A 15,545-nucleotide genomic window follows, 5' to 3' on the forward strand; every position below is an offset into this window, starting at 1 on the left:
ATGTCAAATATACTGTACAATATAAGACATAACATAAGATTTGATGTAGTACTTTGTGTTTTTTTTCTTAGTTACAGTAAATAGAAAAAATGCACATGAAAATAAAAAGTACCTATTTTATAGTTGCTGTCAATATCCTGAAGAATATTAGTTTAAATACTAGAACTGGTGGCCATAACGGGAGAGCATTTTAAAACGAATTTGAGGAAGCACTTCTTTACACAGCGTGTAGTTAGAGTATGGAATAGTCTTCCTGTTAGTGTAGCACAAGCTAAAACCCTGGATTCCTTTAAATCAGAGCTGGATAAGATTTTAACAATTCTGAGCTATTAGTCAAATTCTCCCCAAACGAGCTTGATGGGCCGAATGGCCTCCTCTCGTTTGTAAATTTCTTATGTTCTTATGTACAGTGGCAAGAAAAAGTATGTGAACCATTTCGAATTTCATGGTTTACTGTATTAATTTGCCATAAAATGTGATCTGATCTTCATCTAAGTCAAGGGTATCGATAAATATAATGCGGGTATAATAACACAAAAAATCAGATCTTTCATGTCTTTATCGAGAACAACCATAAAAACTCATAGTGCTGCTGGGAAAAGTAAGTGAACCTTGTGTTAATGACCTCAAAAAAGCGAACTGGAGTCAGGTGTGAGCGAACCTGGAGTCTCGGTAAGTTTGTATGTGTGAACTAGAGCTACTTTGATTGATAAAAATCACTCAGACTTTTTGAGTTTGCTCCGCAGAAGAAGAATGTGCTTACGTGAGCCATGCCTCATGAAAAAGAGCTTTCGGAGGATCTACGATCAAGAATTGTTGAATTACATGAAACTGGAAAGGGTTACAAAGTGATTTCAAAGACTTTAGAAATTCACCAGTCTACAGTTAGGCAAACGAACTGCAAACGGAGAGACTTTGGGACTGTGGCTATTCTACCAAGAAGTGGGCACCCAGTCAAAATGACCCCAAGAGCACAGTGAAGACTCATTAATGAGGTAAAGAAACAACCCAGAGTGACAGCCAAAGATTTGAAGGCGTTATTGGAACTGGCTAACATCTTTGTTCATGAGTCTATAGTACGTAAAACATTGAACAAGAAGGGTGTTTATGGCAGGACACCATAAAGGAAGTCACTACTTACTAATAAGAACATTGCTGCGCGCTTGTTTGCGAAAGAGCACACTGATATTCCATAGCAGTATTGGCAAAATATTTGGTGGACTGATGAAACTAAGACGGAACTATTTGGAATGAACACGCAGCACTACATCTGGTGTAAAATGGGCACTGCATATCACCATGAGAACATCATCCCAACCGTAAAGTATGGTGGAGGAAACATCATGATTTGGGCCTGCTTTGCTGCATCGGGGCCTGGCCAGCTTGCAATCATTGTGGGGCAGCATAATGTGAGAATGTCTATACGTCAGCTGGAACTCTGAAGAAGTTGGGTGATGCGACAAGATAATGACCTAAAACGCCGGATGAAGTCCACAACAGAACGGCTTCGGAAAACTAAATGTGCCTTTTGGAGTGGCCAAGTCAGAGCCCAGACCTCAACCCAACAGAGATGCTGTGGAATGAGTTGAAGAGAGCCGTACACAGGTAGACGACCAAAGAATATGACAGAGCTAAAGCAGTTCTGCCAGGAAGAATGGGCCAAAATTCCTCCTGAACGATGTGCAGGTCTGATCCACAGCTACAGGAAGTGCCTGGTTGGAGGGGTCATTAATTCCAAGGTTTCGCTTATTTTTCCCAGTAGCAGTATCAGTTTTTTATGGTTGTTCTGAAAGATCAGAATTTTTTGTATTATCATTATGCTCGACTTATATTTGCTAATACCTTTGACTTAGATGAAGATCAGATCACATTTTATGAGAAATTAATGCAGAAAACCACGAAATTCCGAAAGGTTCACATAATTTTTCTTGCCACTGTATATACTCACCGTGATATAAGTTAGATACATACTGCTCACCATTACATATCTGGCAACACACGCGGTTTGTTTTGGCTCTTGCCACATGCCTCGTAAAATACGTGCACTAACATTCACTAATTCTTCTTCAGACATCTCGGTAAATAACAGGAAGGCTTTTATGGGACCCTGGATGTAAATATGATTGGACATTACTCAACAGGACGTAAGTCAGTGGATGACTATTTCTTTTATCTTAGTTTTTGGGTCACTTCTTGGAAGCTTTGTTTTTCAAAATCATTACGTGGCAACAATCAAACTTAACTTCCTTCAGCAAATGTAGTGATATCACCCCAGCTATCCAAAGGTGTGTTTTCAAAAGCCATAGTTGCTAACTACCTTAGCAACTTATCTAGTTGGAACCATGCATCTGAATAGGTCCAACTGTGTAAGTTGTTAATGGAATCTTTTGGGACATGCACATCTGAATGATTAATGTCCTATTTTCTACAAAGAGTAATAATCTCTCTTCGGCTTGTGCCCACAGACGACTTCACTGATGACGAGGAGGTGCAGTCCTTCGGATACAAGAGGTTTGGTGAGTAGCACCCAATCCCCACTGTCGTACCACCACCATCCACTACTGATGGCTGTACAGTCATTTTGCTGCAGGTTTGAGACCTGGGTGACAGATTACAAGATAAGTGTACCCTGTAGGACATCCCATGCCCAGTAAAGGGAGTCCTGGTCCATTCAAGTCAAGTCATGTGGGCTTTATGGTCTTACTGTCCATATGCAGGTAAAGTGGCATGAGATAACATTCCCTGGTACCATGGCGCATCATACAAACAGCAAATAGCAGGGGGGGGGGTTTTCCCAGTACTGTCATTATGGGATTTGAAGAGGTGATGGTCAGGCAGTATCTTCTGAACATTACCGTGTGCTCCTAGAAGTAGGGGTTGAGGGTGAATTCGCAATACAGGATCCACAACTACAGGTGAGAGACGGTTGATGTTCTAGGGAAAGGTAAACAAGCTGAATTTGTAGTCAGCCTGTCTGAGAGCTGCTCTTTTGGGCTGTCAGAGACACCCCCCCCCCCCCCCTTGGTTCTGCTCCCGTTATCGTTTGTTGGTCTTTCGTCTTTGTATGGTGTGGCGTCTCTGGCTTTGGAATGCTTGAGATTGGTGGCACGCGATCCAAGGCAAGGGTGGCCCATTGGGAAAGGGGAGGTCCATTATACCAGTGTTGTTGTGGAACATTATGTGCAGAACCCCCTCTGGTGGTCTCTAAAAAGTTCTGCGATTAGCCATCAAGCATGGGGTCTGGTGAGGGTGTTATTGAGGAGCCAGGAGACGGGAAGGATTTGTAGAACAGCAGCAGGTTTTGTTGTTTGCAGTTTGTATTGAAGACTGATTGATCTAAAACTGTTTAGTCCCCCAAATGTGCTAAAACCTAATCTGGTTCATCGAGGGGTAGGAATGGAGCTGCATCCTGTTTATTGTTTTGAGCCGCGACTGGATCTCAAGCCACGAGACATCCACAGAGTCGAGGCAGCCCCCGCTCTTTGATTCTTTTGACGCGAATCGAGGATGAGGGGTGAAGCCTTGGCCAAGTGGCTGAGGTTCTGCGTTTCTTTTTCTCCTACGGGAGAAAACATTGAATTCTACCACTCCCTTCCACTGATGACGGACTAACTGGGAAGGGCAGCCGTCCAGAACGGCTGAAAGCGGTGTGTGGTTTTAGTTAAATATGTTCTTCTCCAGACCTGTATGAAGGGACAAGTTATGTCAGAGTCTGAGATTATGGGCAAGCAGGCATCACTCAAGGATGATGACAGCATGGATGTTCTTGAAGGAGTGTTGAGTAAAATATGTCGTTTCTATGAATAGAATAGGAAGTTTTTCTGTATCTTAAGCCGTCACCAATTTGACCCTCACATCCGCGTTGACACAGCTTTGCGTGAGTCGTCTATTATCAATTATACAATAACGTCCTAAACAGAAACCAAAGTCAGCAGCCTGCTATGTTTGTAAATCGAGCTTCTTGTAAACTGCTTAGAAATGTTTTTAAACATATATTTCACATGATAGAAGCCGGCCCATGTTACTTTAGTCATCTGGATAAACCAAGCTCTCAGAGACAGACAGCCTGAAACATATTTTCCAACAGTACAGGCAACCAACGCTAATTACAGACTGCTGGAGTAGTCGGGGATGCTCCCTGACATCCAGACAACAGATGCGTTCTTTTCTGATGGGTTTATTATCACAGACATCTCATTAGCCAATCAGTTAGCAGGACACAAAATGTTAATTTAGGGAAAAAGTTGAAGTCAAACTCAACTGCTGAGGCACAAGCCGAGACCACCCGCTATGCCAGATTTAATTTCTGTTGATCTTTTTTCTTTAAAACAGTTCAATTTGTTTACCCTGTAACCCCAAAGGCCCCGAACATACCACGGTGAATTGAGTGTGGGGGCTCGGAGGTTAACACAGTCAGCTGACGGTAAGCTTGAGCTCAGTCTTTTCCAATGTCTGCTGTCCGTGGTGTTTCTGTAGTTAGATCTAAGTCCTGCTAGAATGCAGAAACTGTCGTCCCCCCTCTGCTAAAAACACAGACCCCCACCAATCTTAGTACAGCCCACTTCACCGTTACCATCAGTGAGGTCTTAAACCCTTTGTGTGTCCATAACTTATGAATTCTGTCTCACTCTGCAGTGGGGGTCGTGATTAAATGTGTGGGAACAGTAGCGTTTTCTATATTTGAGGTGGGGGGTGTGATATGCTGGATGAAGAGCAAGGTTGGGTCCATTCCGGAATACATTCATCAATTCGAGTCCAAATCAGGAAATGGAACTGGAGTGGAATTGAAATCTCCCTGAAATTCGAAATCAATTCCAATTCTGTTCGCCATAGTTTCTTTTTCCAATCCCAACTCCAGTTCCATTTCCTGATTTGGATTGGAATTCATAAATCCATTCTGAAATGGCCCCAAGCCTGATTAGTAGACCTGGGGTGCTATAATTGCAGCTACATCATTTAGTCTGCCCTGCTTAACTTAACCCGGAAGGATGGAGGGCAAGGTGTTGTGTTACTGTGAAGGAAGGTGAAAGTCGGGTAAAAAGTTAGAGAAGACAACCTAAAGAAAGATCTGATATCTGGCTAGGGCTGCACGATATATCGTTTCGGCATCGTCATCGCGATGTACGCACGTGCAATAGTCACATCGCAGGACGTGTGATGTCAAGTAATGCAAGTTAAATTAAGCGGTGTGGACAACGCTTTTGGTGTTTTCGCTACACTAACAAATCTCACACTGTTCTTATTCTTAAACAATCTGGATACGGAGCCGACACGCAGCTTTGCAAACGCAGCTAACAAACGTGTCGACCACAGACCGAACCACCAATCACAAACATTCTTGATCCCAGCGCTAACCATTTAACCCATCGCTATTTTGTCACTCATGTTACCTACCATGTGTGATAAGCTTCCTTAGTTTAATGCTCATGCTCTGTTTAGTACTTATTAACATCATTTCCATAATATTTGGGCAAAATCAGCCCAATCTTTCTAGAATGATTAATTATACCAATAGAGCTATCGAACTAATTAGATTTTTAAAAATCCTAATATCGCAATATATATTGCGGAAATAATAAATATCGCGATATGATTTCCCCCCCAATATCGTGCAGTGCTATCCCTAGCTAGCTGAAGCAAGAGGGCTGTCGACCTCATTATCAATGAATCTGAACCGCGCTGCTGTCTGACCTCACTGTGACCGCTTCTCTGCCCCGATCAACAACCAGTATTCTGTTGGTCCAGAGGCCCTCGGGGTGGACTCACACCAGGAGAAGGTGTCTCTGTTCGGTTCTGGTTGAACTAGACGTCACCTCACACTTTTAAGCTTGGCCTGCAATCCAAATATAGGCAAAAACAAAACGGTGACAAATGTCCCATGATACCATGACTGTGCTACAGAAAACAACCTCCTGCATCACATCCTGAAGAGAAACCAGCTGTGATCCCTAGCACACGTGGTGGGTTGGGGGGGGGGGGGGCACACTCCAGGAATGTGTGTGTGTAGGGGGGGGTGAGGCATTTCAAATCCAGTGGTTTAGTATAAGCACAATAGTCTCCGAGGCTGACGTGCGAAGCTGGTGGGGGGTGGGGGTGGTTGTATGGTTTTCTCATCATCTTTGCTGCCAGAGGACAGCTAGCAAAGCCCACACCTTCACCACCGGCATCCCCCCCCCCCCTTTTTTTACATATTTGTCTTTTTCTGACAGAGTGCTTCTCATTTATAAAGGAAAATGAAACATCTTCCTGCTTGTACAGCAGCCCTGGAGTATGAGGCCGCCCGGGATGGATATGGGTCTTCGGTGGGGGCAAAGGCTCACACTGCCAGTCTGCCCCTTGCCCTTTCACCTCTGACTCATAGGGGCCAGGTCATCAACCCCATATCCTGCGTTTTACTAGTACAGCTTCCTCGCAGCCAGGACAGTAATACCTTACAACATGTGGAAAATGGGTGGAAAAGCACTCAGCTGTGATTGGATGCTGAAATATTTAGGCACTGCCATTCGTTCCTGTGAGATCGTTTACTCAGATTACTTTGCCTATGTTTTTAATTAGTTTTATATCGCCTGTGTGCCATCGTGGCAGTAAAGGTATTATGGATCTATTTCTTTATATAAAGCTGTAATGGAATATTCCTTACATCTCAGTGTGGTTTACGTTTCTCAAGGACTGAGGTTTTCAGTTTTCTTTTTTTTTTTTTTTGTTGTTCTTGCAACATCTGGGTCAGAGAAAGCCCAGCTTCTCGCATTGGCGTGAAAGCCTGAGTAAGCTGGTCTGTTTCCTGGCCCTGTTATGCTTTCTCCACCCTGGTTCTGCGCTCGGGCCCAGCTGTGTCAGCAGAACCCGGAGACAGATCCAGTGGCCCTCTCGGATCAGCCAGCATGGCACACTGGCGGCCCGGTGATAGTCAGTGAAATGCGAGAAGGGGCAGGTCTAATGCTGCCCCGATCCTGACTGGGCACCCTCATCCCATCCCCCCTCGCCAGTGCTTGTGTTTCGTTTTCAATTCCTTCCCTCCAAGATGGTGCCAATGACCTTTTTCTTCCTCTGGTGCTCTGAACACAGTACTTGAGGTGTGAGAGTAGGGGAGTGGGAGGGCTGAATAGCATCATTGCCCTGATGCTTAATATTGATTGGCTGATGAGACTGATTGGGCGTCACCTTTATGGTGGCCTTGATTCTCTTCCTGAGGTATGGAAACATGGGCTTTCTGTGATTCCGGGAGAGAGCTGCAGGCTCTCCAGCACCCAGTACTGGGTATGTCGTTACTGAACATGGTGGGATAGGAGGCTCTAGATGGATCGAGGGGGTAAATGGTGGAGTGAGTTTCTTTTTTTAAAGCATCTCCATCAAAGTCGTTCATCAGGTTGTAGAGTAATTTTTACTCCATTCTGGCAGGTGGGTGGCATAAGAGGGAGCATAATTCATACAGCAGGGCTGACCTAATCATCAGCCAATTATATGCTTTGAATCTGTGAATGACAGGGAAGGGGGCACTTCAATGCCCAATCAGAATTCCGGTGTGGGATTGTGTCCCTGCCCCTGTATACATCCATGTAATGTATGCATCCATGGAACCGGAACTTTTGCACTCTGTGAGGAACTTTCCTGTGTCCCTAACCAGCAGCCACCCCCCCTCCAAGAGCACTGTTTTCTGTGACAGTTTGTATGCCTCATCCTGCTGTAGAATGCCTTAGGTTACCTGTTACTCCTGCTTCGCCAGAGCTTAAGGTTTCGTTATTGGCTCTGATAGGACGGGAATGCAAGGCACACTCCTCATCGACCAGTTACTTTTCAGTGCCATTTGCATTTTGTGCTAGGATCTGTCGATCTTCCCTGTACATTTATTCCCATTTTCTAAACACTATTCCCAGGCTGTCTATGGCATGCAGTCCGTTATGGACCCGCTTGGATAAATATACCTGTTTAATAAAGTCAGTGGTGAACTGAGTAGCATCGTGGCCTTGTACCTCTGAGGCTGTGGGTTCGAATTTCCCCTTCAGCCCTATGTGTTGAGTTTGCATTTTTTCCCCGTGTTTGTGTGGGTTTGCCCCAGATACTCCAGTTTCAGCCTGTCATCCAAAAACACAAGGTTAGGTGAATTAGGGTCTCCAAATTGCCGACGGACTGGCATCCTTCCCAGAGAGCTCCGTGTTTTCCATGCTCACATGGATAAGTAATAAAATAAGAATATTTTAGAAATCTAGTCTTCAAGCTGTCAAAAAGTCTTCCTTTGTTCTGATTGGCTGCTTCTGGCCCCATGAACACACCAGCCAGGTACCTTCTGGCCAGATTCTGGGGCGAGTCTCTATCACAGCTGACCCAGACCAAGGTACGTGCCTCGAAGTTCGAGCAGGATGTATCTGGCTGGGAGCTGACTGTGGTTGGGCAGATGTGGTGGGGGGAGAGGGGGGGCTGATGTGTTAAGCTCGTTAACCATACAGAATCCCTCCAAGCTCGGCCCGGTTCCGTTGAAGGCACTGTGGGAATCGAGGAATGTGGTGTGCGGGAGACCCAGCATGGGTGCCGTCTACGGGCGACCTGAGATAACCCCGTGGGGGTCCTCCACCTATCAGCGTCCTGCTGCTTGCCCGATTGAAAAGCGATTATGACTGAATACTTCGGTCAGTTCTCCTTGTCACAAGGTTTCGATTAATTAATAAGTAAAAGAAATGGGGAAAACAACGAGGATCTATCTGCCAAGATATTTCACTAAAGAGGAAGCCAAAATTTTTGCCTGTGACTCTTGGGAAATTTGCAGATGTAGGCATTGCAAGCCACTTGTGAAGGCAATCAGCCTCGAGCCCAGGACCTCACAGAGAATGCCTGGGTGGCAGTTGATATTTCTGGCAGCTTGTACCATGTTATTTTATTATTACTATTGACCAACCTGTCAACCGAGTTGAAAAACTCGAAACAGTTAGCGTTTAGTTTAGCATTTTGTATCTCCATTTTCTTTTCCTCCATCTACATTCACGTCTTCATATGTTTGCCGGAAAAAGTAAAAAAACTCAACAGTTTTCCCTGCAGTGTAGCACTCCACCCCCTTGAGCAGCACATCATTCTGAAATGCTGTAATATAGCAATAAATAACTAATAAGTAATTTGCATCAGTATCCTTCCCATCAGACGCGAGTACAGAGTGGTAAACATCAAGCACCACAGGCCTGAAGTAACAGACCTGTGCTACATGTTTAAAGCCTCCTATAAACATTTCATTTGAAACAGCAAACCGAAAGCTGTCGTAAAAAGGACTGGGCCGAGGTTCTCTCGTTACTGTACTTCCAGTTAAAAATGAAGGAACGCATTGTGTGTTTCACGTCGCTTACCTCGCGTCTCATTTTCCCAGGGACCAGACGTATCCGCAATGGATAATAAAAAGGACAAGACCCCAGTGTGGCCAGAAAGATGATATACAATGGTTTCCTGTTTGGCATTGGAGATTGTGAAGATCTAGGGCGCGCGTGTGTTGGGAGTGAGGAGAGGGGATGGATGAAACGAGGGTGGCGATACAGGGGTCAGAAGTGACCCCGGCTGGGTTAGGCGAAGGGTGGGGAATGAAAGAGGAACCACAGCATTGAAGGAAGCGAGGCCGAGAGGTGGATGTGGGACAGGAAGTGCTATTTTGGTGGAAAAGGTTACGATTCCTGAGGAAGGGATATGTTTGGTGGAAAGCTAACGAGACCACAAGAGACTGTGGAAGCCGTTATTAGCATTAGCGCTTCGCTAAACCATACAGACATGTCTAGTTAGAGTGAATCCAGCTCCTGTCAATGGGCCCTGGAGAGGAAACCCCTCACCTGTCACATTGCACACGCCGTCCTGAATGTCCTGTTCCTGTTCCTGACTGAGGAAGATTAAGGCCAGCCTTTCTCTCGGCATAAATGACCGATTCCTTAATATGATACAGGTGTGTGGGAATGGGTTTTACCGAGTTGTGTCGCAGTCTTTTACCACACACCCAAATTATGCTCCAGTATCCATTTTCAGAGATGCCTGGGCTTGTTGGGCTGCTAAGAGTACATTAGGAGCAAAACTAAATAAGGTAGTTTCAAAGCCAGTTTCATCAAGCACTTAATGCCGGACCCTGCCTTTAGAACTTGATAGCTTAATTATTTTGCAGTTATTGATTAATGAGTTTCACAATCTGCCCTGGATGAGGGAACTCGGTCATGGGACTCATCCCAAACGCGTTATTTCATCGACATGACAGGGTGACATGCAAAGAACTATTAACACAAAAGTACGATATGGCTTGAGATTATAGAAGGCTTTGTTTTCAACTTTCTGGAGAGTTTTAAAAAAAAAATATATTAAGATTTCGGGGCAGTGAGCCTGAACCCATTACTTGATTTCATCTTGGCAGGCCTTGAAAGGACTGGCTCTGACAGGGAAAAGCTTAGCTGCTGGACCAAATGCAAGAAGCCAAGAAGTCCCGTGTACCACATAATGCCTGAACCTCCAAGTCACATGACATGTGATCTACCAATGCACAATGTGTTCCCCCAGGTGTGTCACATGACATATGGTCTGCCAATGTGCAATGTCCTCTATGACATGGTTACTCAAATGGAAGACTCCATAATGTAATCTAGATCACACGGTCGATCACCCCAACGTGTTTCAGAGGGCGCTTTTATACTACACAAAGTACGGTACTTTAGGTACTTTCACTTTTCCATTGACTTCCGGTCGAGTACCGAAAGTGCCAAACCAGCTGGGGTACTTCTTTGGTACTTCGGCACTTTGGGGCGGGACTGGCAAACGTATTTGCTGTTGATTGGTTATGCAAATAGCCTGCCGCTGAAACACAAAATACAACCAGCATCTTTTGAAACACACAGCGGGCACTGACAAACAAAATAAAAAGCTGTAGAAACAATAATATAAAAAAAGTAAAATGGAAGGATGGACAAACACAGGCTTTAATCGCCATATCGTCAGATGAACAGATCCAGCGAGATTTAGATGGCACGACTCGAAATTAAAAAGTATTTGCTGTAATAGCAAGCCGCTTGGAAGAAATGGGGCAGACGCGATCGAACACCGAACAATGCCGCTCGAACATAAAAAAACAGGACTACAGGAAAAGCAGGACTACAGGAAAGTGAAGGATCAGAATAACATGTTTAAATACAGCGAAATAAATACCGCGCTGCGCTTTGTGATGATGTCATTTGGCACCGGTACCAGTTTTTACGCCAGTGGAAAACCGACACAAAAGTAGTACCATATTTTTAGTACTTTATGGAAGTGCCGAAAGTACTGAAAGTACAGTACCTGGTGTGGTGGAAAAGTGCCCAGAGTGGTGTGTGGCTCAGTGGGCTTCGATGCTATGATCAGAAGGTCACAGGTTCAAATCCAGTGGTCAGCAGAATTATGTCACCGTCGGGCCCTTGAACAAGGCCCTTAACCCGTAGTTGCTCCAGGCACCGGCTGACTCTGCTTTTTCAATGGGACAAAAGAAAAGTGCCTGTTTAGCAAATAAATGTAAAGAACAAGACAATATCTATGTAATTAAGGATAACAGGGAAACACATATTAATTTACAGTTTTGCTGAACATACTTCAGAAATAAATCTCCACTCTTTATTGTGTGTGAGAAAATGCTTAACGACGCCTAATCACTGTAACAAGGAAACCAGTTGCAACATAATGTATGTAAATGAGGTGTTTACATTCAGACTTTTCTAAGGGATTAATTTTGAGTTCTGTGCAATCAGGGGTTTGGCAGCCACAACCTAGCCCATCCCCAGAATCAGTCACTACCCCTGTTTCCTTATTTCACTCTGAACATGGGATTCCGAAAGCTAATTCATGTTGTTGTGGTAGTTGTTGACCAGCATGGGGTATTTCTCAACAGCCCCACCAAAACAAAGCATCTGTCCATGCTCAGGATGTATCATCAGTTTAGAAAGATTCTTTGTCAGGGTTTTTTCTAAGTTGTCTGGGTGTCCTTGACATCCCTTCGAGATCTGGACCCTGAGGCCTCCTGGTTGGAGAAGAAAATTCTGAAGACACTCCCCTCCTGATGAAACTATACGCACTCTATTGGGTCTTGTAGATTAGCTTGGATTCTGCTGGGTCGTAGCCCTCGCTGGGGGGGCTTGTGGAGGGGTTGGTTAATTTCCTAAAATAATCTATATGTTTTCAGTTTTTTATGAGCCCCTTACATTCACCAGTCGATCCCCTGGCACCGGCCTAGACTGATCCACAGATATCAAAAGGTTGGGGAGCCCCATTGTAGGACACCGTAAGACATTACTGAGTAGAATGCCGTCATGCCCAAATCTGCAGGACATGGGAATGGGACCTGGGAGCAGGAGAAGGAGCTTTTTTTGGGGCCAGGATAAGGGAGGTGTGGACAAAACTGGCAGGGAAGGAGGGAAACGAAAGCCAGTGATTCTACTCTAAGCCAGTATGGTAATCAGATCCACAAAAAGGTGTGTTGGATCAAGGTCCTGAGGGCTGGATCAGCCATCACAGTCTGGGTGTCTGTACTAAATGCGAGTGGAGAAAACTTGATCTTAAATAAGGCTTGGGAACATTCAAGCAGAGAATTGACTTACTTTTTTCCCTCTAGCTATCTGCCGACCCAAGATGTTCATATTTGCACTCTTCCTTTGGCTTTGTCCTGGTCCTTTTCATGTATGTATATGGTATTGTATTGCTTCTGGTCTGTCTTCCTACATGACCTTGTACTGCTCATACTCATTTTTGCAGATGATATTGTTTCTGACTGCTCCAGTAGACAACTATGTTCTGGTCCTGATCAGGCTCCTCTCTGAATTCCACAGCAGGTGATTGTTTTTCCTAAGGCAAGAAGGGGTGGCAGGAGTTGGGGGGGGGGGGCATCTGTGTTACCGCGGCCCTTTGAATTTCACATGGCCTGTGGCTGAGTTGGTGCAGATGGAGGCTAAACTATTTTGTGTTCGGAAAAAAAAAAGCAGTTGACAGGTTTCGAAGGATCTATCGTATTCGGTTTTCCAATGCATGCTCTTGGACCCTGTACAACTGACAAAAACAGATGGGCCCTTTTGAGTTCCCAGTCACTGTGCAGACGAGGATACTAAGGGCATTCAGGGGTGAGGGATGAAGCCATGAAACCTTAATGTTCATCTCATAACAATGGAAGGGTGTGAAGTGCATCCAGTGAAGTAACCACAACAAGCCTCAACTTCAAGCTGACTCTGGCCTGAAGATCACACACATGTTAATGATGAACTAAGAGGTTTTGGCTTCTGTTGCCTCCCGGAAAAAAAAAAAAAAACTTAAACCTCCATCTTTCTGAGTCGAAACACGATTGAGAGAGGCTTACCTCTGAGCCAGCCAAAAACAGCCCAACGCTTCCTGGACTGTGAAAGAAAGAGCGGAAAAGGGCCATTTATTTCATCCAAGTCCCAGTGAAAGCCTTAATCGTTTTCATGTGATGCCAAGTCGAAGGCACTTTGTATTGGTGTCTATCATTTAGATTTCCCCTGTTTCCATTTCCCCAGCACCGAAAGACACCTTGCCCTTAATTCGTTTGATAGACTGTTTGCTTAAATTACATGATCAATTGTGATCAAGGTCTGGAAATCATTATCTGAATTCCATCAACAGCATAGGTTGTCAAGAGCCTTTAATCTGAGGTAGTTCATCTCTGCAGATGTTCTCTGGGTAATAGTTTGATTGTTTGTTCCAACACCATTACATTCTGGCCCTTGTAATGCTAGCTCCAAGATGGTCACAGCTAGCGCAAACCGGATGCCAAGTATGTTTTTCAGTTCCACGGCAGACTATGGCAGCTCAGTTCATTTTAAATTCTGAATGTTTACTTATCGATATGTTGTCCAGAAGAAATTGGAGTTGCCTACTTTCTTGGGTACTCCCTGGTGCTAGAACCTGCTTTTTTGTGTAGGTGGAGTGTTCTGTGGTATAGGCAGTGTGCCGGAATGTGTAGCACTGAACTTGGGGATGTTGTCCTTGGGTTGAATGTCGACAGGAGGCATCGATGTCTCCAACCCCCCCCACCCCCCCCGTTCAAACTTGTTGGCCCATATCAGCCTGCTAGGCCCGCCTGAGCTCTGCGGTGAGCAGACATCTGGACCTCACATAGACATGGCTCCTTGTTGGATGTAAGAAATGAACTTGGTGCATTTCAGCCCCGCTGCCCTAGGAGGGAGGGGAGTTCTCATATATGTCTGGAAAGTTCAACTTGCGGTATTATGCTTTTTGAAGATGTCCAAAATTTTCCATTTCCCGGAGGGTTGTGATTTGAATCATTATTTTGGTTAGGTAGCTTAAAACGGTGGTCTGAAGCATGCTGACCTTACGCACCAACTCGTCAAACCCATTATGTTCTATGTCCCTAGCTTCTGAGATGGGTTGTTCCAGGTGTTTGATATTACATTAACTATCCAGGGTTTCTCCATCTCTTATTCACCAAATCATGGTGAGATCTATGAGGTCATGACTCTTTCTGGTCTGGCTTGCATCTGAACTCACTTTGCAGTCCCCCACCACTACCAGACACTCAATCATCCAAGCCCTTCTCACGATGGTCCATCCAAAGTGACAGGAGGATAATAGGCCTTTAGGCATCTTCCCAGACAATCCCAATATCCCCTTGCATGTTTCTCAGTTATTGCTGGAAACTTCACTAGCATGTGCTTACACATTATAAATTCCTAGTCACAGGTTCTTTAGCTTTTCCATGCAGAACTTTTGACATTATTGCTCGTTTGAGTGGCCGGAATTTATAATTTAATGCAGGAGGCTTTTTAATGTTACAGAATATTAAAAAGCTTAATGTACAAACAAATTTCGCCTCATAGATTCACTAATTTGTCCGTATTCGTATTGGAAGACTGGCGTGAAAGCTACCTTGGCACGATGTTCCGTTTGACAGACTCTGGCTACATGGGTACCACTTTCACATAAAAAAGAATCATCGTCTGGTAATTGGAAACATGAACAACTTTGATCACAGCTGACTATTAAAGGCTGGGTGGTCGTATCCCACAGAATTTTGGTGTCAAGTAGGGCAGAATTGCTACTTCATGGGGTTACCTAATCTGCTTTCTCTCCCCCAAGCCTTTCCTCTTGGATACTGTACTCTGATGGTGAAGATGTGGGTTTTAGGTGCTTAAGGAACAGTTGGGGCTCTTGTCAGACTAAGATTATTAAATTTAAATGATTTCAAATGTCTTAGCAGGGCAAGAAAAGGGCGAGTCAATACATGGCTTCCGTTAAGACTTAGGACACAAACCCTACAGCTGAAAGTCTTTTCCTGATTTTTGTCATGTTGTGTCTTTATTATGGGCTGTTGAAGAGTCATAACTTTTCCCAAATGGGTCTAGTCTTAGCATAAATGTGCAACACCACGCATAGTGGTTAATGACTGCAGCATGCAGTCACAGAGCATCAAATCAGGACATAATTTGCATGGGGCAATAAGATCAATAAATAAAATTTATTTTGAATATTCAGTTGGTAACCAGGTCCCTTTAACCGAATGAGCTGTTAGTATAACAAAGTGTTCTACTGACGAGGGTATGACAACA

At 44.5% G+C, this 15,545-nt stretch overlaps 1 protein-coding gene across 1 annotated transcript in view; it reads left to right on the top strand.

The window, feature by feature from the left end:
- Positions 1-15,545, top strand: part of colec12 (collectin sub-family member 12) — a 48,593-nt gene that overhangs the window by 5,691 nt on the left and 27,357 nt on the right. The window contains exon 2 of the mRNA XM_049000888.1: positions 2,466-2,516. Within this exon, the coding sequence (XP_048856845.1) occupies positions 2,466-2,516 (51 nt within the window). The remainder of the gene's footprint in view (positions 1-2,465; positions 2,517-15,545) is intronic.

Source organism: Brienomyrus brachyistius, unplaced genomic scaffold (genome assembly GCF_023856365.1).
Source record: "Brienomyrus brachyistius isolate T26 unplaced genomic scaffold, BBRACH_0.4 scaffold54, whole genome shotgun sequence".
NCBI lineage: Eukaryota > Metazoa > Chordata > Actinopteri > Osteoglossiformes > Mormyridae > Brienomyrus > Brienomyrus brachyistius.